At 30.7% G+C, this 26,138-nt stretch overlaps 1 protein-coding gene across 1 annotated transcript; it reads right to left on the bottom strand.

Moving 5' to 3' along the window:
* On the bottom strand, nt 1-24,592 carry LOC139506722 (phosphatidylinositol-glycan-specific phospholipase D-like). Its single transcript, XM_071295521.1, has 24 exons — nt 24,393-24,592; nt 22,507-22,562; nt 21,579-21,657; nt 20,672-20,769; nt 19,568-19,678; nt 18,160-18,208; nt 17,708-17,771; nt 17,160-17,267; nt 16,006-16,033; nt 14,758-14,897; nt 13,406-13,595; nt 12,217-12,359; nt 10,230-10,348; nt 9,139-9,233; nt 8,260-8,373; nt 7,325-7,399; nt 6,879-7,029; nt 6,123-6,178; nt 5,378-5,463; nt 4,589-4,925; nt 3,567-3,654; nt 2,975-3,078; nt 1,545-1,622; nt 1-411 (listed from the first exon to the last, which is right to left on the bottom strand). The coding sequence occupies exons 1-24, from the start codon at nt 24,487-24,489 to the stop codon at nt 310-312; spliced, it is 2,568 nt and encodes an 855-aa protein (XP_071151622.1). The 5' UTR covers nt 24,490-24,592; the 3' UTR covers nt 1-309.
* Between the last annotated feature and the right edge of the window lie 1,546 nt (nt 24,593-26,138).

Here is a 26,138-nt window from a genome sequence, read left to right as displayed (position 1 = left end):
TTCTAAGAAAGAGTTAAATTTGTGTCCAAGCTTTGCAGTTATTATCATTTTGAGTACAATTATCTTACTCAGCCAATCAGAATACTGGACTTGATGTTTCAAGTACAAATATTGAACTGAGTTCGTAGTACAAATCTATCACAGAGAGCTATGATGTTTCTATTAAGAGAAAAGTTTTGCAGCATCTAACAGCAGTAATGTCAATGTAAATCAATCATCAAATCAGAGGAGACATATATTACATATTTGTGTTAACTCTGATGATGAGGGGTGTTATGTCATCTTCATCCTTGGAAAACTGCTATACAATTAATGTTTGAAATAATATCTCCAAACCACACCAGATCTCCTTCCTGCTCCATGATGATAAAATCCTGCATCAGAAGCTACATCAGATGAATATAAGTATGTCTGGAAGATAAAAATACAAACCAATAGTACAGGGATACAGTTACATCCATTAAATAAAGCTTAGAGATAAATCATAATACATTTAACTGAAGTAAATAATTTATGCTATGTATATAAGATATTTAAATTGATTTATGCTTCTAGAAGTAAAATATCATGTTTATATATTTTTTAAATCAAAATGTTTGAGAGCACTGAAAATGTAAAGATTGCTTTCATTTACAATTTGGTGAATTAAAAATAAAACATGGAATTTAAATTAACCTGGAGAATTATAAGTTAGAGTTTGAGTTATCTTCCTTTGTTCATGATTGTACATTTATAGTTAAACCTATTTTATAAAAGTTTTTTTGACATGTATGGTAATTCAAATACAAATCATATTGTAACTTGAATATCTAAGTCTAAAATATAATTAATAAATTGCATGAAACTTGACTAGATAGGATTTAAAGAATGATCACTTCACTTAACTATTTTGTTTGAATAATTAATCAATGGTAGTGGTAAACCTTGGAAAATTTAATTACCAAGTCAGTACCATGCAATCTTTTACCCAAAACGATAGATCAAGTAAGACTATCTGGAAATCTACAAAAAATCTGTAGATAGAGGTGGAAACTTTCAATATAAATACAAGCATTCTAATAAGTTTGAAATCCTTGGGTTGAGAAGTGCAAAAGGAATTGATTACAAAACAGGTAATTTCTTTTTCCTTACCCACTCAGCCAAGATTTTACCATTACTATAAATGTCCAAAAATTGTCAATATGATATATAATTAATATTATCTGCCTCCCTACGCCAATATCATCCTGTTCAGTCGCTCCTTATAATTAATATTCATATCACGGCTTTGAGACGAGAGCAGGCATTATCATTGACGTCAAAATGTGGGTTGAGATGTTTCTTTCATCAATTTTAAAACTGTTTTAGGGAGGTAAAAACAACCAGTAAAAGAATGATAAAATGATAATCAGGTTTTCTTGGTATAGATATTGTCAAAATATCAGCCGCCACGACACAAATGGTTCACATTGTGGCTAGTAGCTGATATTTTACAATATCAATGTGTAGAAAACCTGATAATTTATACTGACAGATGTAATAGAAACATCCTAAACAATACTTACCCCATGTTTGTCAGAAACATTATAAACAAAATTTCCATTATTACTTTGCTCATTTAAAGAGTCTGATGTAAAGTTTGCCTAAAATAAATAAAATGCATACATCTTATCAAACCTAAAATACATACATGTAAGCTGAAGAAAAATACATACATGTAATCATAAAGAAAATACATACATGTAATCTGAAGAAAAATACATACATGTAATCTTGAGAAAAATACATACATGTATTCATAAAGAAAATACATACATGTAATCTGAAGAAAAATACATACATGTAATCTTGAGAAAAATACATACATGTAATCTTGAGAAAAATACATACATGTAATCTTGAGAAAAATACATACATGTAATCTTGTGAAAAATACATAAATGTAATCTTGAGAAAAATACATACATGTAATCTTGAGAAAAATACATACATGTAGTCATAAAGAAAATACATACATGTAATCTGAAGAAAAATACATACATGTAATCTTGAGAAAAATACATACATGTAATCTTGTGAAAAATACATAAATGTAATCTTGAGAAAAATACATACAATTAATCTTGAGAAAAATACATACAATTAATCTTGAGAAAAATACATACATGTAATCTTGAAAAAAATACATACATTTACATAATAATAAATAAAATACATACATGTAATCTAAAATTTGAAAATATTGTTAATGAACAAATTCCTGAAATGAAACAAAACACCTTTATATGTCAAGCACATTATATTATTTAGTTTGATACACCTGTATATTTGCATTTAATTCTATTGTTAAAAGAATATTTGTGTCAGTTGATCATATAAAGTTGTTATTCCATTGAATACTATGAAAGTTAATATCGTCTGCATGGATTATAATAAACTCTTAACTAAGGTATTTGGACAAAACACAGTCCATAACTTTACCTACCACAGATCTTCAGAATTTTTTTTGTGATGTCAATCCACTTTAATATGCTAACTTAAACTTTCGAGTAGAAATTTACATATTGTATAAACATCTATCATAAACAAATAACACATATTATTTCATATTGGTATTATTTTAGTAGATTTCTCTTATATGAACTGGATTATGAATAAAAAAGCATATTCACCTGAGAAAGTGTTATTCACCGCGCTAAACGTCACACGCTTTTACACGCAACGTTATGTTAAAATGTTTCATGTAAAATTTGTTTTGGTATATATATATATATATATATGTTTGTCATTAAATACATTTTCTTCTCTCGGAATATGGAATAAAACAATTACTGTCTTTTGTTTCGGTAAATATGGGGTTTAATTTACTTTTGAAAAACTGATATTCACTTCGGCCGTCGGCCTCAGTGAATATCATTTTTTCAAAAGTCAATAAAAACGCATATTTACCTCATCAAAAGACAGTAATTGTATAATATCAAATAAGTGTTCTTACCACATTTGATGGGCATGGCTGTTCTAGGTCACATGCTGTGGAAAATGTGGCTTTTCCTGACGGCATCTGGCTACCTCCATAAAACACATAAATTCTTCCATTTTCTAAAACAAATGTCATAACTTAAGTTTCTGGGTTAAAGGGTCAACAAGACTCTTATTGAAACAATTATTTACTCTTGATGACCAAGTGTAAAGACAAGAGTTTCAATTGTGATGTTGAAGTCATCTTATTACAGCCTTAATATATGCCAGCAACACTTAGATGGCACTTTATCTGTACTAGCAACAATTCTGCCATTTCCTTGTTCATGATTTGTTCTCAAAAAGGCCTTAACCATGTTGTTTTATCAGTCATGAAGAATATATCCAGTGCCACTAATGTTCCATGAGTTTGTTACCCCTATGAAGCATATGAATTCACACCTTTTTTTTCCGTTAGGGTTTAAGTTGCTCTTAAGTCTTAAATGTACCAGTACTATTGATTGTATTTTACATTTGACAATGGTCTTATTTGTCCTTACTCTATTGTTTCATAGAATTCATTTTCTTCACTGGTCATAAAATCTTTGAAGATAAATGAGAGAACTTACTGATATACTGCCATTCAGATCTATCTTTTATTCGATTAGGCTCACTTATTATCAAATCATCAAAACCATCACCGTTCAAGTCACAAAACTGAAAAGAAATATCAGAAAATAATTGAATAAGTTTATACAATAGGTAGTATATGTGCTCCCAAATACAAACATACAATGACCAAAAAACGTTAACCTGAAACAGCCACTATGATTTCAAAGGACCGTGAAATTTAAATTGGGTCAATACTCTAATTTGGTATTAAAATTAGTAAGATCATATCATAAGGAACATTTGTACTAAGTTTCAAGTTGATTTGACTTCAACTTCACCAAAAACTACCTTGCGCAAAAATTTTAACGTGAAGCGGGACAGACGGATGAATGAACGAACAGAACAGACAGATGTAGGCACCAAAAAAAAACCAGAGGCACAGACGGAAAAACATAATGCCCTAACTGAGGCATAAAAATAAAACAGTGTATTATTGTAAACATCTTTGGTATAATTAAGAGATACCTAGGATAAATAAACTTACATGAAAATCAACACCTAATTTAAAATTTTAAGTTATTTAAAAAAAGCAAGATGAAAACAAAGCTATTTGAAGATTTTTTCTTTGTATTCATAACTGCTTACTTCACAAAAACTATGACCAACACTTTACTCTTATAATAAGTTGATATATACTGATTACTAGTAATGAAAGATGAAACAAAATTTGAAGAAAAATTCCATTTATTGAAATTATACTCAATAACCTGTTTTGTTAATGAAAATTGGAAATTGCACTGAAATTTAACGAGAATACAAAGCTTTTGACAACCCTTTATTCCACAAATTCATCAAAAAAATTCTTTTCCTGGTGTTGCCAAATTTGCATATAAGCCTATAAAAATTTGTACCTCATTGAACATTTAAATTTGTAGTACACTGACACCCAAGGAATTCACAAAAATTGGTATCCTACTAATCATGCTAATAATTATGAATTCACACATTATTTCTCTCTTTAATCATAATGACTACCAACCTTAACAACTTGTCCAAATCTGGCATATTTCCTGTTGCCATCAAACTGAGCTAAAATATTTCCATCTTTACTTGTGTAATTAACTAATACAACACTGCCTGCCCTATAAATGTCCTCCTTAAAATAGTTAAATCTACCATCAACATCATTGCCAGGTATACTGTAGGCAATAACTAAGTTCTCTTTAACATAAGGAAATCCTATATCTACGCTGTAGCCTGTCGACTGATATAGCGAGCTTCCTGTTAGGGTTAAATTTGGTTGTTTCTTGTCAAAACTGAAGATATGAGATTGTCCTATTACTTGTATATCATTTTGAGAGTAGGAACAATTTGATCTAAAATGGAAAAATTAAAAATATAACAAACCTACATTACTTGGTGGTGTTTTGAATAATAAAACTTATTGATCAGAACAGTTTAAATATCTTAAATTGTTTATCATATATGGTGTTAAAATATAATTGTATGATCTTGTGAACATACTGTATCTTTCAATTTATTTGCTTCACTTTTTTTTTCTTTCATTCTGATGAACAGATCCCTTTAAAGGTAAATCTGTAAACTAAGATATACATGTAGTGTGATTTTTGTGTTGATCTGTTGCTGTCTCATTCAGGTATATCCAACACCTATAATGCATTGTATATCGTTCAATAAAACTAACACATTATGTAATAGTATTTAGTTATGGTGTTCATTTTAACTCTTTTTAAAATGTTTTATTAATTCTTCTTTATAAAAACTTATTCTCCATATAATAATATTTCAACCAGGTCTTATAACTTACAAGAAACACTTTCTGTAATTGGGTGAACTGACCATTACCATATTTCCTTTAGATGTGATGCTATGTCCAAACCAGGCATAAGGTTGCTAAAAAACAAAGATAAGTCACAGCAACTTATTTACAGGGTAGTTCAATGTCTTTTTCATAGCATAACATTTGCCATAAATAAAGTAAGCTGACTGATCTAGCAGATATCTATTAAAAAAGCAATGAAAAGATCCTAAAGTCTTTAAAAAGTGTCCCTAAATAATGTTTAGTTATTTTGTAATGTATTCTCTTAAATTAACAGTAGTGAATTCTACAATATCTTTGATGATTCTAACAAACAAAAACAAATCCAAAACAAATGGTGTATTCAAATGACTATGGTAGATATGTTCCAACCGTATGAGTAAAGCATAGCATTTGACACAGCTTAATACTAACAAAGTCACTAAAAATGATTAAGGGGGCATTAGTGCAACATAAGTACTTGTTTTAAATTGCACCTTATAAGAAAATTTAACATTTAATCGAAGCAAGAATAGGAGCATAGCCTAATATACTGCACCTATAACAGTTATTGAGAAGCAAGGTTGATGATGCAACTATTAACCAAGTATCTATTAAGTATCTTAATAAACATATTTTGAAATTGACCCAATTAGAAAACCAAACATCTTGAGAAAACATCACCACTAGGAAAAAGTAGTGCCTATGTCTAGCCTCCCCTCATTTAATTAATTGAGGAGACACCAATATATACCTGCTTTTCTGGTAACAGTTTTGTCTGTAGTTTTTCAAATTCAAAGACACTTTTGGCTACAAAGTAATATAATTACCAGAATTAATTTGAAGTTTAGTTAAACATTATACTGATAATATTTTATAATATACTCATACAAAAGGCTTTTTTTGGTAATTTGGCTCCTGCTATCAGAAAAAAGAAACTGCAATGCAAAATTTACTGACAACATATTTGAAATATTTTCGTAGAAAACCTCAATCAAAATAATTTTCATAGAGATAACTAGACCAGAATATTCTTTACAACACTGCTGGAAAATTCTATCAAAAAGAGGCATTTAACATTCAAGGTCATTTACTCCTTTAAAAATTTAATTGTTGATTTTGGTAATTGGTCGTTTCAGGTGCAATAAGTTTATATAACCCAAAATAAGTTGTCATGATCTGGCTGATCATTAAACCCTATATTAGTTTTGCTTTAATTGCCTTAGTTTTTGAGATATGAGGAAACAAATGCTGTGTTACTGCTACTTTTAACCTATTGCAACAGGGGAAATGTTTGCTGTTAGAAGAACATAATCTATATAATTTGGAAAAAATACCAATGATAATTGTGGTCAATTTTGGACATATTCCATTCAAAGGTTTCTTTTTAAAATGTTGACAGCCACAGACCGAAAATCAGGTAAAAAATTCAAATAATTATCCAGGAATGCCTACATCGAAAACCTTTTCATGCAGACTAAGATAACCTGTAATATAAAAGACACCACACCTTTGATGTTTTTGGAAGCCATTAGTACAGCAACAATTCCACTTTGTTCATATCCAGCTGAATAATATGGTGAACCAATAAGTAGGTCAGGGAAACCATCATTGTTCACATCAGCTTTGTTTAAACTATAACCTAGGTTACAATATTTTACCTAAAAATAATGTTTACTTATTATTCATACACTGAAGGATCTTAAAGCTTTATTTCTCAGTACCAGAATCTATGAAAAAGGAATCATTCTTTTTATTAAGTCTGCACCAGATTTTGCAGACCTTCCTGCCTTTCTTTTAACAAAAAAGTTGAATAAAGACTTAAAACAATTTGTTTTTTTTTTCTTTTCAAATAACCAACATATTTTAAGAAGTGTGAATATTAACCGTATGAGATTTTATTCAAAAGCAGCTCAATGTAATAACTGTTAAATAACTGAAAACATGTGACGCTACCTTGCAAGTAATGACAATATCTGGTTTACTGTACTCTCTCTTGTTCAACTGACCCAGATAAACTGATACCAAGCCCTGCCAAAAACAATTAAAAAATATGTAGCTGGAAAGTTAGAAAGTTAACTGTAAATGAGATAATGTATCAATATTTTATTAAGGTCTAGCAAAAATAAGTATAAAAGACAACCATAAATAAGAGGGAACCCTATTAAACTAAGATTAAAGTCTACAGTTAGGAAAGAGTTAGCCAGACTAATACTGGATTTCCTGTTCTTTGTCATTTAAAGTCAATGAAAAGTAAACATTCCTTTCTCTCTATGGTGGGTGTTGTGAATATTGCTAATTTTACAATTTCAGAAATGTTGGCAACAATAAAGAAAGATTAAGTCAACATAAATATAAAGGTATATTGCCAAATCTAAGGTCAAAATTTGCCAGTGGTTTCAGCTGAGAAGACATTTTGACAATATGATTGACAACAGACAACATAATACTTAGAACAAGCTGTTATATCAACTTGGAATTATTTTTAATTATGGAATTTGCATAATTTCTTGTGCTTGAAATATCTAATAAATTCCATTTTTATTCTGTATTTTAATGTTCTGTGCAGCACACAAGACTTTCTATTTCAAATAAGATAGTACATTTTCAATAGAATGCACTGTGCCGTGCACAAAACTTTCCATACAAAAAACATTGTATGGAAAGTTTTATGAACCGCTCAAAACATTATAATACCAAATAAGAATGGAATTTATTTACAATTTCAACCACAAGAAATTATGCAAATTCCATAATTAAAAATAATTCAAAGTTGAAATAATTAGCCAAATTACCATATGGCATAAACACACACTACTTTTTTGGTCTCACGGCATGTGACCTAAAAACTCCACACTGAAAAGACTTCTGAACTTTCTGCTAAAACTTACATTATAATCTAGAGGACTGTTATTCCAATAAGATGGACTGCTTACAACAATATCATCAACTCCATCCAAATCAATATCTAAAACAGTTACACTGGTGCCAAATCTGGACTGTTTCTACAATTATAACATGGAAAACACTGTGTGAATATATAAACGTTTCACCTTTCCCTCAAATTCAACAACCTATTAAAACAAAGATGATCTATGTTCCAAAATTTTAGCTTGAAATATCAAAATTGACCCAGATAGGGTCTTATGCTGGTAATTCTGTAAAAATAATAATTCTTTAAATTATATTTTTTATCAATTTATCAGGAACTGTTCATCCTTATAGAGCAACTGAGATCACCCACTCTTCTTGGATTAACTATAACATATCAAATGAGCTGCGTCACATAGAAATTGACCTTTTGACAAAAAAGGGACAAAAGATACCAGAGGGACAGTCAAACTTATAAATCTAAAATAAACTGACAAAGTCATGGCTAAAAATGGAAAAAGACAAACAAACAACAGCACACATGACACAACATAGAAAACTAAAGAATAAACAACACAAACCCCACCAAAAAACTAGGGGTGATCTCAGGTGCTCCGGAAGGGTAAGCAGATCCTGCTCCACATGTGGCAAATGAATATCAATACATCTGTTAACTTATTTCAGGTTGAAAAAAAACCTGTATACCCAGTCATTGTCTTAATATGTAACAGTTTAAAATATGGGTTAACTTCATGACCCTACTAAATAGACCAACATTCATCATTTATTTCATATTTTAATGCCACACAATTAATCAAAGTCTTTTTCATGTACAAGTATATGTTAACTTGCATAAGGTCGATTTCTATCAGGAGCAGCTCAAATCATTACTTACTAACCTTGTCAGCACCTTCTATAAAGGTGACATTTAGCTGTTCCAGCATATGAGCATCCAAATTGATAGCTTCAGTATTAAACACATCTGTTCTGGACTCTATAAATAGAAAATATCATACATTACAGGGAATAGCTAAAACTTCTCAGTTTCAAAAAATTGTCTCAAGAAGTGAAATACCTATGACTTTTATGTTATTTGGTTGTTGTGCAAGAATTGTCGACCATGTCTCTGTTTATGAATTAATATTAACTCCAACAATGCTAAATATCTTACACAGCTACTTTTGCATAGGTACTATTTCTGTACTAAAAATATGTAGTACTGGAAATTTACTTTTAATATTTAGTACTATTCTTTACTTTAAAATTATTGTAATATTTAGGTACTTGTATTTTAAAGTACTTGATTTGTACTAAATATTTTGGTACAGAAATAATTCAATATTCCATGTTTGAAAATCATAATTTTAAGAGATTTGAAATAGAAAAACTTTCAAAATGCTGAAAAAGTAACGGTGGTAACCAAAAATATGTAGTACCTAAATTTCAAGTACAAATTAAGTACTGTAAAATACAGGTATCTAAATATTAAAATAATTCAAAAGTAACAAAATAGTACTGAATATTAAAAGTAAATTTCCAGTACTACAGATTTTTAGTACAGAAATAGTACCTATGCAAAAGTAGCTGTGTAGGAATGTCTTATTTTCTATATATGCAAATGAAATATGTTATTAATAAGTAATGATTTTAACTGATAACCATTTTACAAATATATGTGATCACAAGATAGAGTGGTTGGGATGACTAGGCAGAATCAAGTCAAAAAGTTCACCATCTCTTAAAAACCATTACTTTTGACCAACAAAAAAAATTTAAAGCAAATTAACTTCAATTTTTTAAGATAGTAGACCAACTCCGTAACATTTGGTGAAAAAAAAGACTTAGAAGGGCATTGACCCTGTAAGGAATCAATGGTTGCCATTGACAACAGATAATGCAAAGTGGATGATAGAGGCCAAGTGGTTGATGGTAATAGATTTTACACCCTGAAGATAAAAGAAGAGAAAAAGTCCACAAAATTAATCTTTACCACTGCCATAAACAATATATATTCTTCCTGTCTGCCAGTTGTTAACATGGCTGTAACCAGGAGATCCTATAACAACATCGTTGTAGCCATCTTTGTCAACATCTCCTGAGGAAATCGACCTATAAATAAATCACATGTTAACATGTCTGTTTAAATCAGCTATTATTAAATAAATAACTTGATCAAATCATACTTCAGTCTATCTGATATCTTAACAAGATGAATGATTGAAACCAAAAGAAACTTGTACTTAAAGTTTTTTTACTATGATAACAATAAGAGATACATATAAACAAGAGGCTCTCAAGAGCCTGAATCGCTCACCTTAATTCTTTTGGTTAAATCTCTCATCAATGATTATTTTGGCTTTTCAATTTATTTAAATGTTTTTTGGATCGTCCTATTTTCTTCAAAAGCCAAAAAAATAATCATTTTCTCCTATGTTCTATTTTAGCCATAGGAGCTATGTTTCTTGACATACAAGGAAATAAAATATAAAATTTATACTAGATACTCTGAAACTCATTTAGCCTAAGTTTGGCTGAAATTGATACAGCAGTTTCAAAGGAGAAGATTTTTTAAAGTAAGTCAACATGATGAACAAATTGTGAAAAAAGTCTTTAAAGGGCAATAACTCCTTAAGTGGTCAATTGACAATTTTGGTCAATTGAGTTAATTGAAGATCTTACTTTGCTGAACATTATTGCTGTTTACAGTTTTTTTCTATCTATAATTATATTCAAGATAATAACCAAAAACAGCAAAATTTCCTTAAAATTATCAATTCAGGGGCAGCAACCCAACAACAGGTTGTCTGATTCATCTGAAAATTTCAGGGCAGATAGATCTTGACCTGATAAACAATATTACCCACGTCAGATTTGCTCTAAATGCTTTGGTTTTTGAGTTATAAGCCAAAAACTGCATTTGACCCCTATGTTCTATTTTTAGCAATGGCGACCATGTTTGTTGATAGATCACAACTTCGGATACAATTTTCAAACTAGATACCCTAAGGAACATTCAGTTAAAGTTTGGAAGTATTTGGCCCAGTAGTTTCAGAGGAGAAGATTTTTGTAAAAGATTACTAAGATTTACGAAAAATGGTTAAAAATTGACTATAAAGGGCAATAACTCCTAAAGGGGTCAACTGACCATTTCCGTCATGTTGACTTATTTGTTAATCTTACTTTGCTGAACATTATTCCTGTTTACAGTTTATCTCTATCTATAATAATATTCAAGATAATAACCAAAAACAGCAAAATTTCCTTAAAATTACCAATTCAGGGGCAGCAACCCAACAACGGGTTGTCTGATTCATCTGAAAATTTCAGGGCAGATAGATCTTGACCTGATAAACAATATTACCCCATGTCAGATTTGCTCTAAATGCTTTGGTTTTTGAGTTATAAGCCAAAAACTGCATTTGACTATGTTCTATTTTTAGCAATGGCGACCATGTTTGTTGATAGATCAAAACTTCGGATACAATTGATAAATTAGATACCCTAAGGAACATTCAGTTAAAGTTTGAAAGTATTTGACCCAGTAGTTTCAGAGGAGAAGATTCTTGAAATAGTTTACGACGACAGACGACGACGGACGACGACGGACGACGACGGACGACAGACGACGGACGACGACGGACGCCAAGTGATGGCATAAGCTCACTTGTCCCTTCGGGACAGGTGAGCTAAAAAGATGAAATTATATTGTATAAAAAGACAAATATTTGGAAACAACAAACAATCTAATCTTAACATATATACGTATATGTGGAACAGGATCAGGTTATCACTCCTGTTTACGGTTGAGTTTCAGTCTTTAGCTTTCTGTTCCTAGATTTATAAACTGTTGTTTGAGTTGTCTGTTATTTTTTATTTTTTGCCCCAGTGTTGTATGTCTCTTTTTGACTTATAGTATGCATTGTCCCTATGACATTTGTTATCTCTTTGTTAATACATGTAGTTAATACTGTACATACCATCCAAATCTGGCATAAGATCCATTTACCATCAATTTTGTAGTTGGTATATTCGATTTCTTTTTTTCTGATTCAATTTTTCTTTCCCTGAACAACTTTCTTTTAAGTTTGCCGATTTCTTTATATTTCCACTGTATTTCATTCTGTTAAATACAAAAATGAAAATGGTATCAGAAGTTTTTCCCATAGCCTTGGTATGGTAAATGGTATAAGAAGTTTTCCACATAGCCTTGGTATGGTAAATGGTATCAGAAGTATTTCCCATAGCCTTGGTATGGTAAATGGTATAAGAAGTTTTCCCAATAGCCTTGGTATAGTAAACGGTATAAGAAGTTTTCCCCATAGCCTTGGTATGGTAAATGGTATCAGAAGTTTTTCCCATAGCCTTGGTATAGTAAATGGTATCAGAAGTTTTTCCCATAGCCTTGGTATGGTAAATGGTATCAGAAGTTTTTCCCATAGCCTTGGTATGGTAAATGGTATCAGAAGTTTTTCCCATAGCCTTGGTATGGTAAATGGTATCAGAAGTTTTTCCCTTAGCCTTGGTATGTTAAATGGTATCAGAAGTAATTCCCATAGCCTTGGTATGGTAAATGGTATCAGAAGTATTTCCCATAGCCTTGGTATGGTAAATGGTATAAGAAGTTTTCCCCATAGCCTTGGTATGGTAAACGGTATAAGAAGTTTTCCCCATAGCCTTGGTATGGTAAATGGTATCAGAAGTTTTTCCCATAGCCTTGGTATGGTAAATGGTATCAGAAGTTTTTTCCCATAGCCTTGGTATGGTAAATGGTATCAGAAGTTTTTCCCATAGCCTTGGTATGGTAAATGGTATCAGAAGTTTTTCCCATAGCCTTGGTATGGTAAATGGTATCAGAAGTTTTTCCCATAGCCTTGGTATGGTAAATGGTATCAGAAGTTTTTCCCATAGCCTTGGTATGGTAAATGGTATCAGAAGTTTTTCCCATAGCCTTGGTATGGTAAATGGTATCAGAAGTTTTTCCCATAGCCTTGGTATGGTAACACATTTAAAGAAAATGAGATGTAATTCTTGTGTTCATATTAGACTATCAGTACATGTATAAACATCTGTATTATAAATCAATATAATATAATAACCATTTGAAGATATATAGTGATTTTTTTCTAGTTATATACTCATATTAAACATTCTTATCATGATTTGTACCTTCAGTTTCTGTCCTAACTCAATATTTATCCCTCTGGCTGTTTTAGTGATGTTAAAATCTTCCTGTGTAAGTCCATGTTTACCACGGTTCACATAATAACCATTTCTGATTTTCTCTTCATGTGTATACTTAAATGTTGAACTTGTGTTACAAGTTACAAATAATGGGTTGTATGGTAGGTTGCAAACGCTGAAATATATTTTAATAAATAAAAGGTCTAACAACTTTATCATAACATTAGTTAATGAATTGTTATGCCTAATTAAAATTAACTTCAAATCTTTGAAACCAAATACTGAAATTGACATGAATTCATTTTCTATAAATATTTATTCAATTCATGCAGCTTTGAATTCTGATTGTCTTTTTCATCTCAAATTGAGAAACATCTATCTGAATGTAAAGGTAAGACATTTGCTCTTATTTCCCAATAATACACTGGTGTAGTATCTATCTAACTAGAAGCTCTTAAGAGCCTGTGTCGCTCACCTTGGTCTATGTGCATATTCAACAAAAGACACAGATGGATTAATGACAAAAATGTGTTTTGGTGATGGTGATGTGTTTGTAGATATTACTTTACTGAATATTCTTGCTACTTACAATTATCTTCATCTTTAATGAACTTGGCCCATTAGTTACAGAGGAAAATATTTTGTTAAAAATTTACAAAAATTTACAAATTTATGAAAATTGTTAAAAATTGACTGTAAAGGGCTGTAGCTCCTTAAGGGGTCAAATGACCATTTTTGTCATTAATTTATTTGTAGATCTTACTTTGCTGAACAGTATTGCTGTTTACAGTTTATCTCTATCTACAATAATATTCAAGATAATAACCAAAAACGGCAAAATGTCCTTAAAAATTACCAATTCAGGGGAAGCAACCCACCAACCGGTTGTCCAATTCGTCTGAAAATTTCAGGGCAGATAAATCTTGACTTGATAAACAATTTAATTCCACGTCAAATTAAATGAGAAAAAAAATCCCATCAGTCAATTTAGGAGATAACTGTATTGTATTTTTCGCTCAGACTGAAGCAATTAGTGATTTGATGGTCGCAAATTAAGTTAACTGGCGACGCTTTAGCGGAGCATATTTGCTTCTATCAAATCTACAAATGTTGCTGTGGGAGCTTAAAATGCAATATTGTTATCTCGATTTTTTAATGAAAATGACATGAAAATTGGTGACATTATTCAATCAAAATGAACATAACAAACAATGTTGTATTAGAATACATCATTACAACCTAACTGATAAATCAATTTAAAAGACTTATATTTAAACATAAAACATAAACATACAAACTTAAAGGTGACTTATTTTTACATAACCCATGATAATTACTCAGTTCCCTTGTTAAGCATTGTGACTACATTGTTCCAACTTCGCTGTGTCCACCCAACCATATCATTTACTCCACCAACAAAATAATTCTCCATTTCTTCTACTAGAAACGGACTTCTATCAACAACAGCTGAATATATCTGTAAACAAAAGACTTCGTTTCCAACTCAACATATGGTACGTGATATAGGTACAATGGATAAGCATTGATTCTTGAAAAAGAAACCATGAGACCAGAGTTATCCATTGTATCTATAACTTAAACTATTGTGTTACAGCCTTTTCTTAATTAGAAGGTATTGTAAGTGAGTTTAATTAACCATGTTATTGTGTCAAATGATGTATTACAATAAATTAAATATCACAATTGATTGGTTGAAACAATACAAATATAACACAACACATCTGCCCATAAAGATGTTCATTTATCAGGCATCTGAATATTATGTTTTTACAAAATAAGACATATACGTTCTAATTCAAATAAAATTGAGAACGGAAATAGGGAATGTGTCAAAGCCTGGGACAACAACCCTACAAAAAACATATATATAGTATATATATAAAGCATGTTTCCGAAATTCAAAAAGAAGCCTAATTCTAGACACATCACGATTTTCTAGCATGTGAATTTGTGAATAAACAGTTGTAAAATTATGCAGTTAAAAAGATGAAATCTTACTATATTAATTTTTAAAACAAAATTGAACAATTAGAATGTAATCATTTTCGTTTCAAACATGTGGAATAGCCAACAATGGTTCGATAATAAAACGATCAAACTCGCTTTCATTAAACAAAATATCCACAATAACTTACAAAACAAGAAAAAAACCAGGAAAACTAGAGAATAGGGACTTCAAAGAGAATACAGGGATTCCAACCTAAATCGAAAAAATCCTAACCTTTAACTCATTGATATTTATATAAACCATTAAACCTCGCGGCAACCAACTTATACTACACTTTTGCCTATTATGTATATATAAAGGTACAATCCCTGTGTGTCCGTTGTATCACTGTATATCATATATTCATTTATATATATAAATAAATAAGACATTTAAATCTTAATCCATTGGTAGGTGGGGCATAAAAATCAAAATAAGATTTTATTGTAATTTTTTTCTCATCCTTTTGTATATTTTTGAAAATCATAACATGATCTTAAAATTCCTTACCCCTTTGACAAATGTTATATTTTATATTATTTTCTTCTTACATAGACAGCTTTAAAATATGACATACCTCAGATTTGGCAAGTGCTTCTCCTACACTAAAATATATAATTTATAAAATCTATAATAGCATACAACTGTTATACCCTGTTACGTGTAGACTGTAATAGAATTTAAAGGAAGTTCAATAATATATATTTTGTGTAGTATTTATTCCTAACATGTTTTACCTATCTATTGTTACACACTGTCACTGTACATACATAAGAGAGCCAAAGTTAGTTCAGCTTAGTGTCTCAGCTTACTGCCAAAGTATTCCTCTCTTTGCACGATAATACAAAATACTGACACGACTAGAAGTTCTAGCATATAAGCTACTGGCAATAAAACATATTTAAAGATACAAGAATCAAAATGTGTGTGCATGGAATTGTAATAATTGCTTTCATTTAGCAATTTTGTGAATTTAAACATTGAATTTTAAATATAAGTTTGAGTTATCTTCCTTTGTTTATAATTGTACATTTGTAGTACAGGGTCTATTTGTATAACACATATGTAATTTTCAATTAAGATTTGGTAATTCAAATACACATCATATTAAAACTTGACTGTATCTAATTTTAACATATCAATAATAAATTACATGGCATTTGACTAGATAGGATCTAAAAAAATATCACTTCACTGCACTTTTTTGTTTGAACTATTTATTCAAGGTAGTGATAAACCTTGGAAGACTTAGATATCAAATCAGTACCATAGGGTCTTTACCCAAAAAATAATTGTTTTTGTATGAGATACCCTCCATTTGATATGTGAGTACACAAATTGTACCAACATTCAAATTAATGCATGCATCTACTTTAAAAACAGTTCACAAATAGAAAATTTAAAAATAAGAAGATGTGGTATGATTGACAACGAGACAACTCTCCAAAAGAGACCAAATGACACAGAAATTAACAACTATAGGCCACTGTATGGCCTTCAATAATGAGAAAAAAAACATACTTAAATTGTTCACTTAGTATTAAAATCTATCTGTCAATATAAGTACACTGATTCATAGACAGAAACATAAACTACTAATAAAGATATTTTGCACAACTGATTATTATGTTTCAAACATTTTTAGATGCATAGACTTATAATTATTTTAGACGCATAGAATAGACTAGAACATATTGAAAATTAAAATATAGTTGATATAGATATTTATACCCTTCTAGTAGAATCCATGATGAACAAGTCTCTATATCTGACAGAGTTATCTTTGTTGTTCCATAAAATTCTCTATAAATATTGAATAGATCTTTTGATGGTATGTACCTGTAAATATAAGCGGAGAGTATAAAATAAACGTCTTTCTATTTTTAATCATCACATAAATTTTATCCTACATGCTTATACAATATGGTTTAATATGTGTATTTATGTTTGTAGACAAATAAGATATGTAAACTGAAGTCATCAAAATAAAACACCATGAAGTAATAACGATGATGCATTGGTGTTTAACATCCAGTGGCAAACATTACATGTATTTTAGGATGATGTGTTCAAGTGACATAAATATGAACCTAATTTGTACTAGATTAACAATTAAAAGTATCATTAATTTTCAAAGATAACTGATCAAAATGAGGAAAACAATAATGTAACAAATTAAAATTTGGTCTTTAAACCTATTGAAACATTCTAAGATATCTTCAGTAATTATAATTAAAAATTAAGTTTTTTTTTAAAACTATGTAAGATATGCTACTTACCATTTCTGCTTAAGGTCAACAACTAAATCAGCATCTAAGTCTATAAGACTCACAAATTCACCACCTGTAAGAATTAAATATTCATATAATAGTCATAAAGCCTTAGATAGGTTTATAATAATTGTAAATATTTTTAATCAGCTTCATAACTTCATAAGCATTGATGTAATAACAAAAGGTCCTTAAAAAAATCTTGATTTTAAACAGTCCGACAGTATGAAATGTCAATAACGGAATAAATTTATTTTGAAGAAAGATAACCTGTGTTTATTGACGACCATCTGCAAAAAATTATTAACAATTTAATTTGTTTAATATATTTACATTATACAAAGTTTAAAACTAAAAACATTCACATAAATTAAAGTTTAGAAGAAAATTTACTCATTTTATCTAAATGTTTCTAAAATCAATTTTTTTGAAAAAATAAAATGAAAGTAAAAATGTGTTACCAAGGTCGCCAAAATGGTGAGCAGACGTGTAATCTCCATGGAAATTTATCTGAAAAAAAGAGATAATTTAAATCAATTTAATATTTTTCTTATTCCATTGAATGTACATAACAACAATTTCAACATAGAACATTTATCTAAAGTCTCTTTATATACTTTGACAAATAATATTTCTTTATCTAATTTATTCCTGACAATAACTGAATACATATAAATAAAACTCTTCTTCTTTTTTTTTGGAGGGGGGTCATTTATGCCTGAATATTTCTACACTATAAATATAAAAGGGAAATATTAAAATGTTGGAATCTAGAAAACAAATGCTAGATTGTTTTTAAACCTTACAATTGTTTCTCTATCTTTGTTTCATAAAATTGTGCAAATGATATTTCACAAACTTGCAACCAAACATGTTCACAATTAGGTAGTCTATGAATCTAAACAGTAGTCAGAAGCCTGCATCCAGTAAAATGCCTAGAGACAACTTTGCTCATCTATATATAAGAGAATTATAATTAGCAACGAAGAGAGAAGCATCTGCAAACTTTCAATATATATTAATGAGTGGCTAATAATGGTTTTTAAACGTTCTTTGTATCTGTCATATTTTCTTCAAAATCAAAATAATACATGTTACCCCTATATATTCCATTATAGCCATAGACATACACGGAAATAAGATACACAATTTATGCTTGATACTCTCGTTCAGCCCAATGATTCATCGTTTTTTCAAAGTAAGGCAAGCAAATTAGATGAACAAATTGTGAAAAAAAGGGCAATAACTCATTAAGGGGTTAATTGACAATTTGAGTCATATTAAACTTTTTTGTAGAACTTACATTTCTGAACATTTTTTTTTTTTTTGCTGTTTACAGTTTGTCTTTATCTTCAATAATATTCAAAATAATAGCCAAAAACTGAAAAATTTCCTTAAAATCACCAATATAGTGGCAGCAACCTGATAAAGTTGGAGGTCATGTGATAGAATAAGCTCACATCAGACCCTTAGGGCCTGGTGAACTAAAAATTATTATGCAAGATCGAAAATATGTACATGTAAGATGAAATACAAAAATTAACATTAAAACTAAATGTGTCTGAAAGACTTGAATAACTCTCACATACCAAAAATCAGCCCAATATCTGATGGCGTTTAAATGAAATGTGTATAATAGTTTGTTTTGGCATGACAGAATGATGAAATGATGGACAAGGGTAAAACAATATGGCCCCAACATCTTTGTTGCATGGGCCCTAAAAAATGGGAGAAATTAAAACATTTAAACATGAATAACTAGAAAACCAAAGTCTTTTTCCCTCCCATGAAAGTATGCAATTATTATCAACTCAAGTTTCTGGAACTATTTTTATGGGATTGCACTCCTGTTAACATAAATGTACCTACATCTCCCATTGTGGTTAGAAATCCCTGTGATATACCAAGACTATGCCATAAAATATCCGCTGTCTGATGAGATACAATTCCAAACAAAAATACAACCAATTTCTCTGTTTCCTGAAGAAGAAAAAAAAATACAGAATTATAAACAAATTAATTCCATAATTCAACTTTGCACTATATCCCTGCAAAAAGTTGAAAAAGGTATATTTTCCCTTACATATAACTAAATACCAAAAAAAATATTCAAACATAATAGATCATTTTTTCTACATCAAATACCCCAAAAAAATGTTTCAATAAATATTAGATAACTCTGGTTAATTTCCCAATCAATCTATCATGAAGGAGGGATAATTACTTCGATATTCATTTATAGTCTTTTTCAAAAATGATGAATGGTTCTTTGGTATTTAATCATCTTAAACATTTCAAATTTATGAAATTATATTCGTACATCACTGTTTTTGATACACCAATAACAAAAACTGAAATATATTGAATTGATACATTTTGAAATTATTCAAAATTATATCAGAAACCTATACTTAATTATAAAATAATGAACCTGTTAAAGGGAGACAATACTCGTATAACTTTTTTTTTGAATCGGCACAAAATACAAAGGAATGTCTCTTGCATACAAATGGCACATCAATATAATTAATTAACTGTGCATTCGTGCTCCACCTTCAATGAAGATTCTAAATTATAAATATTACCAAAAGTTGTTAATCTATAGGATAGTGAAGACTAATGAAAGCTAACCCACTGTAAAAAATATTTCTTTGAAATTTTTTAAAACTTCCTCAGAAAAATGCTCGAGCCACTTGACTTTTATAGCTCATAATTAACGTTCTTACACAATATTTTAATAAAGTAGTTAAAGATTATTTACTTCTTAAAGTGTAAGACACAATAAAAATTGTATGCTTGCATCATCTTACCCAAATACAGATTTAATTAAGTCCTGAACTATTTCGACATTTGTTTGTTTATTTTTATCAATACCGGTTTGTAAACAAATCACAAGTACATGTTAAGATTTGACTAAATACCTATATCCTGATAACGTCAGGTAAATATGCTACATAATGACTGAAAGCTTACATGGTCCCATGGCTGTGGATACGTCTTTCTTATGTAATTCACAGATGCATTCAGAAAGGGGGTCCAGTGTGTATCTTCTGACACATTGTGGAATATATCTACAAAAAAAATCAAAACTATTTCTACAATTTGCTTATTGCATTTATGAAAAGGGAAAAATGTTCATAGCCTTTTTCAGCAGCAACAGCTTAGTATGTTGAAATCAGAATATTGTTGAAAATAGATCATAAAAAATACATCTGATGTATAGCATAAGCAATTCACTCTTTTCAGATTTATGCAAGGGGGCAAAGGGAAACCAAAACCTTAATCAATCATAAAGGTGTGAAAAAACAATGACCAATTAGCTAATTATTGTCCTATCGAAGGTCGGTGGTTTACTGCAGGTACTCTGGTTTCCTCCACCAATAAAAACTGGCTGCTAAGAATATAGCCAAAAAGTGGTGCTTAAAAGTGGTGTTAAAACATCTACAATCAATCAATAACATAATACCTAATAAAAATAATTTATAATAAACCTCTTTCAAAACTTACATTGCAATGAATGTAAGATGCAATCTTAAACAATTACATAGCCACAATTGTCTTTTATTCTGATCAATCAAAGAATTCTTTTCAAATTTAAAAAGTATATAATAAATGTTCATAAAAAGAGTAAAAGAAATCATTAATGCTTACTGCTAATTTCTTCAATATCAGTAACTTACATACCACCGAAACAAGTGGGACATATTCTGGTATCATACATACCACCGAAACAATTTGGACCAATTCTGGTAAAATATGTACCCCCAAAATTAATTGGGATGCATACTTGTAACATACGTACCATCGAAACAAGTGGAACTCATTCCTGTAAACTACATACCCCCAAAGCAAGTGGGACATATTCCAGTAACATACATACCTCCAAAACAAGCAGGACCATAAAAAGAATCTGGGTAGCCACTTCCTGCTTGTAATGCATCTCTATGTTTGTCCAACAACTGAAGAAAAGAAAAATGTCTATATTAATTACACTATCTATCCCTTTGTTTGTCAAATAACTGAAAAATAAATTAATCAGAATGTCTGCATTAATTACACTATTGCTTAAAATAGAGATAAGAAGATGTGGTATGTGTGCTAATAAGACAACTCTCCATCCAAGTCACAATTTGTAAAAGTAAACCATTATAGATCAAAATACAGTCTTCAACTCAGAGCCTTGGCTCACACCAAACAGCAAGCTATAAAGGGCCCCAAAAATAACTAGTGTAAAACCATTCATACAGGCAAACCAGTGTTAAACCATTCAAACAGGAAAACCAGTGTAAAAGCATTCAAACAGGAAAACCAGTGTAAAAGCATTCAAACAGGAAAACCAGTGTAAAAGCATTCAAACAGGAAAACCAGTGTAAAACCATTCAAACAGAAAAATCAACGGTTTAATCTGTGTAAAAAACAAGAACCACAAAAACAAACTACAACTACTAAACATCAGATTCCTGTCAGACTTATGGGACAGGTGCAAACAAATGCAGCAGGTTTAAACATTTTAATAGGTATCAACTTTCACCCTTATCTGAAACAATAGTGTAACATCACAACATAAAAAGACTCACTTCTGGTTTAATTTTCCTTTTTTTCTTTTAAAGTATGTTTTAGTCACATGAGTGTTTTAACAAATCACTTATTCAGGCATTTATGCTATAAAGATGGGAAACAAAGATTGATTCATTTTCTAGTGTTGCATTTCTTCCAGTTTACTATTTTTCCCCAATGTACATGATGTATAAACAATGAAGTGTTCTTACCTGCCTATAACAAGTATAATTATTATATTTCTTGCTTACCTGCCTATAATCATTATATTTATCATTGGCATCATAAAATTCTCTTGCTCTCCCACCTATAAATAATAACACAACTTCAATTTTAATAGAATATAGAAATTAACTAGAGGCTCCCAAGGAGCATGTATCATAGTATGGCTTATATATTCAACAAGAACAAACTCTGACAGCACAGAACCATTAAGCAACATTTTGTCCCAGACCTGAACGCTTACAACCCTCTTCACTTTAAAAGATGTTTGTGTTTTACTCTTTTTGTTCAATTTTAAGTAACCCATTAACAGAGGTATAATTGTCTCGTGTACAACAGCTGTATCCTTTCATTTCCCAGATTGTAATACAGTATAGCATGATACAGGTTATGGTCTTCTTATATATTTCTTCTTTTTGATGCTACTTGAGGGATTGTACTTGATTTTCATATAATGAAGACATAATCTTTCAATCAGTTTAGTTGATGTCTGGAGTTGGCATGTCAGTAACTGCTAGTAGTCCTGTTTTAATTTGTGTATCATTGTCATTTTACTCAGTTCCTTTTTTTACCTTTTCTGACATCGGACTCTGACTTCTTTGATACTGAGTTTTATTGTGCGTATCACTATGAGTTTCTAATTCTTCATTGGCTGGAGGTAAAAAGGGGGTTGAGAACTCACAAAACATTTTTAACCAAGCCACATTTTTGTGCCTGTCCCTAAGTCAGGAGCCTCTGGCAGAGTATGGCCTTTGTAAGTCTTGTATGTTTATTAATTTTAGTTCATTTATATGTTTTGGAGTTTTGTGTGCATCCATTTTCAATGAACTAGTACACACTTTTATTTAGGGGCCAGCCGAGGACCACACACAGGTGAGGGTTTTTCTCACTGCGTAGAAGAACCATTGGTGGCCTAAGCTGTTGTCTGCTTTTGGGTCAGGTTGCTGTTTCCTTGACATATTTCCCATTCCCATACTCTATTTTATCAATTAATCTGATTATTAATTACTGGTAAGAGCTATTCATTTTGACTTGACCTACTGATTACTTACTAGATATCATTGAGATGGGAGCCATCTCTGTGGGCCCCGCTGTGAATAATGTGCATTAAAAAATTGTATCTTTACCATAGGACATGGGTTTGTCAACTGAAACCAAAGTTTTTGACCTTTGACCTAGGAAGTTGCACATAAATTATGACACACCCTTTGGTGTTGGTTTATATACATGTCAAGTATAAACTTTGAAATGATAACAGTTCTCAAGATATAGAGCGGACACAATCTTTACCATAGGACATGGGGTTGTCAACTGAAACCAAAGTTTTTGACCTTGAACTTTGCCCTAGGCAGTTGTTCATAAATTATGACACACCCTCTGGTGTTGGTTCATATACATGTCAAGTATAAACTTTGAAATCATAACGGTTCTCAAGATATAGAGCGGACACGATCTTCACCACAGGACACAGGGTTGTCAACTGAAACCAAAGTTTTTTTACCTTGACCATTGACCTAGGAAGTTGAACATACATCATGACACGCCCTCTGGTGGTGGTTAATAAACATGTAAAGTATAAAGTATGAAATCATAATGGTTCTCTAGATATGGAGCGGACACAAAGTTAAAGTGTTACGGACGGACGGACGGACGGACGGACGGACTGATCACTATAGGGCGACCCGCCTAAACCAAAGTTTTTTTACTTTGACCTAGGAAGTTGTACATACATCATGACACGCCCTCTGGTGGTGGTTAATAAACATGTAAAGTATAAAGTATGAAATCATAATGGTTCTCTAGATATGGAGTGGACGGACGGACAGACTGATCACTATAGGGCGACCCGCCTAAAGGCGGGGCCCTAATTACTAGTAGTAATTTAGAAATTTTAGAGGTATTTATTTTGACTTACTGATTAACATGTGAGTGACAGTACCACATCCACTGCCATATGGGATAAACTGCATTAAACATGTTAAACAGGTGAATAAAACTGATACTGTAAACATGGCGTTTCTCAATTCCTAAATAGTTCTTCTTAATTCATTTCCTGACACCTGAATTCATTTCAAAAATGAGAATACTTAGCAGGAGGTAGCACTGGTCCCCTGTAATATAAAGGATTAGAAGACACTTTAAATAGAAATTTGTGAATACAAAAGTCATTCGAAAAGCATATTTTCTTATTTACAGTATAAATGAATATGTGCAAATATTATACGTTATTTCATATCGGTTGAGAATAAGATTCTCTTATTGGATTAAAAGGGGTCACATGACATTCATTATTCTTCAGTAATAAATTTCATCGGTCTTTAACAGAAAAAGACGGACCAGAAAACCGGTCGTTAATGAACTTTTACATGATAATGACCAGTGGGGCGTGGTTTCCGTCTGATAATGACCGTTGGGGCGTGGTTTTCGTCTGATAATGACCGTTGGGGCATGATTTCTCTGTTAATGTCCGGTGGGGCGTGGTTTCTCTGTTTAAAGAGATGTACCTTTTATAAAACATGTTCCTGTTTTTAATATTATATTTAAGCTGTTGAATTGTTTATTATATGTCTTCGTTAATTATAAAATTAAAGATAATTTGATTAAGTATTTATATACTGAAAAATTGCACTAAAATGAATGCTAGTATTACTACGACTGGTCTTCACTCTTTGCCATAGAAATCTTACAACTACTCGAGTTCGCTGTAGGCATTTTGAATTTATGAGAATTTTCCAAAACATGGTTTCTCAATGAAATAAACATAATAGTTCTTGAAAAACTGGTCATTATCGTGATATATGGACTGCCCACAGGACAGTGGTATTGACTAAGATAGTGATAATGACTGAGCCGAAGGCTATTATATAATTATTCAGGTCTCAGACAGGGTATATAATGTGACATTCCTGGCTTAGAGTTTATATTCCCTGATCCATATGCAAAGGACATAAACCACAAGCCAGGAATGAACTTGCATGGAATGCATCATTTGTGACTTTATGGTTGATCATCTAAAATATATAAATCTTTATAAAGCTGTACAAATGGGATACAAATATAAACATGATGAAACAGGAAAGAAACAAACAACACACCTTGAATAGGATATAACATATATATACATGTATTAAGACATAAAGTATATTTGTTAACTCTTATATATGTGTTTTGTAGATGAATAAATAAACAGGCTATATATTTCACTTGAAAATATCATTCGTGCAAAATCTCCACCTCAGCTGTCAGCTGTTATTTTACCTATCAGACAAGTACACTGCAATTTGGACTCTCCTGGGACTTATTTTCACTTGTAAAGCAATTGGACAGCCTTCAACATTTGTTCAATGTTGAATCCTAATAAATTTGCCAGATTACTAGCAAACCAAGCTTTCCTCTTATTCATTAATTCATTGTGCTAAGCAGATATGAAGCAAATATAATTTTTAAATTATTGTGTCCAACCAGGCTGAGTATCAAAATCACAACCTCCAGCACTATATATCTTTATTCTCATCACCAAATACATAGGTACAGAGAAGACATGCATGTATAATACAATATATTAACTACATAAACATAAATATACAATATATACAACAACAACAAAGACAAAAAGAACTTATTCAGGAGGACACACTCGCTTGTTTATAATTCGTATAAA

Source organism: Mytilus edulis, chromosome 1 (genome assembly GCF_963676685.1).
Source record: "Mytilus edulis chromosome 1, xbMytEdul2.2, whole genome shotgun sequence".
NCBI lineage: Eukaryota > Metazoa > Mollusca > Bivalvia > Mytilida > Mytilidae > Mytilus > Mytilus edulis.
The sequence above is the reverse complement of the archived record's forward strand: the minus strand, read 5'-3'. Positions and strand labels throughout refer to the sequence as shown.

What these genes read in the sequence shown, in the direction of transcription:
- LOC139506722 (XM_071295521.1), bottom strand. Translation starts at nt 24,489, where the DNA reads ATGTTTACAGTATCAGTTTTATTCACCTGTTTAACATGTTTAATGCAG. An exon ending in TCACCATTTTGGCGACCTTG is followed by an intron (nt 17,772 to 18,159) that starts GTAACACATTTT and finishes TAATTCTTACAG; the next exon opens with GTGGTGAATTTGTGAGTCTT. An exon ending in AGCCATGCCCATCAAATGTG is followed by an intron (nt 1,623 to 2,974) that starts GTAAGAACACTT and finishes TATTTATTTTAG; the next exon opens with GCAAACTTTACATCAGACTC.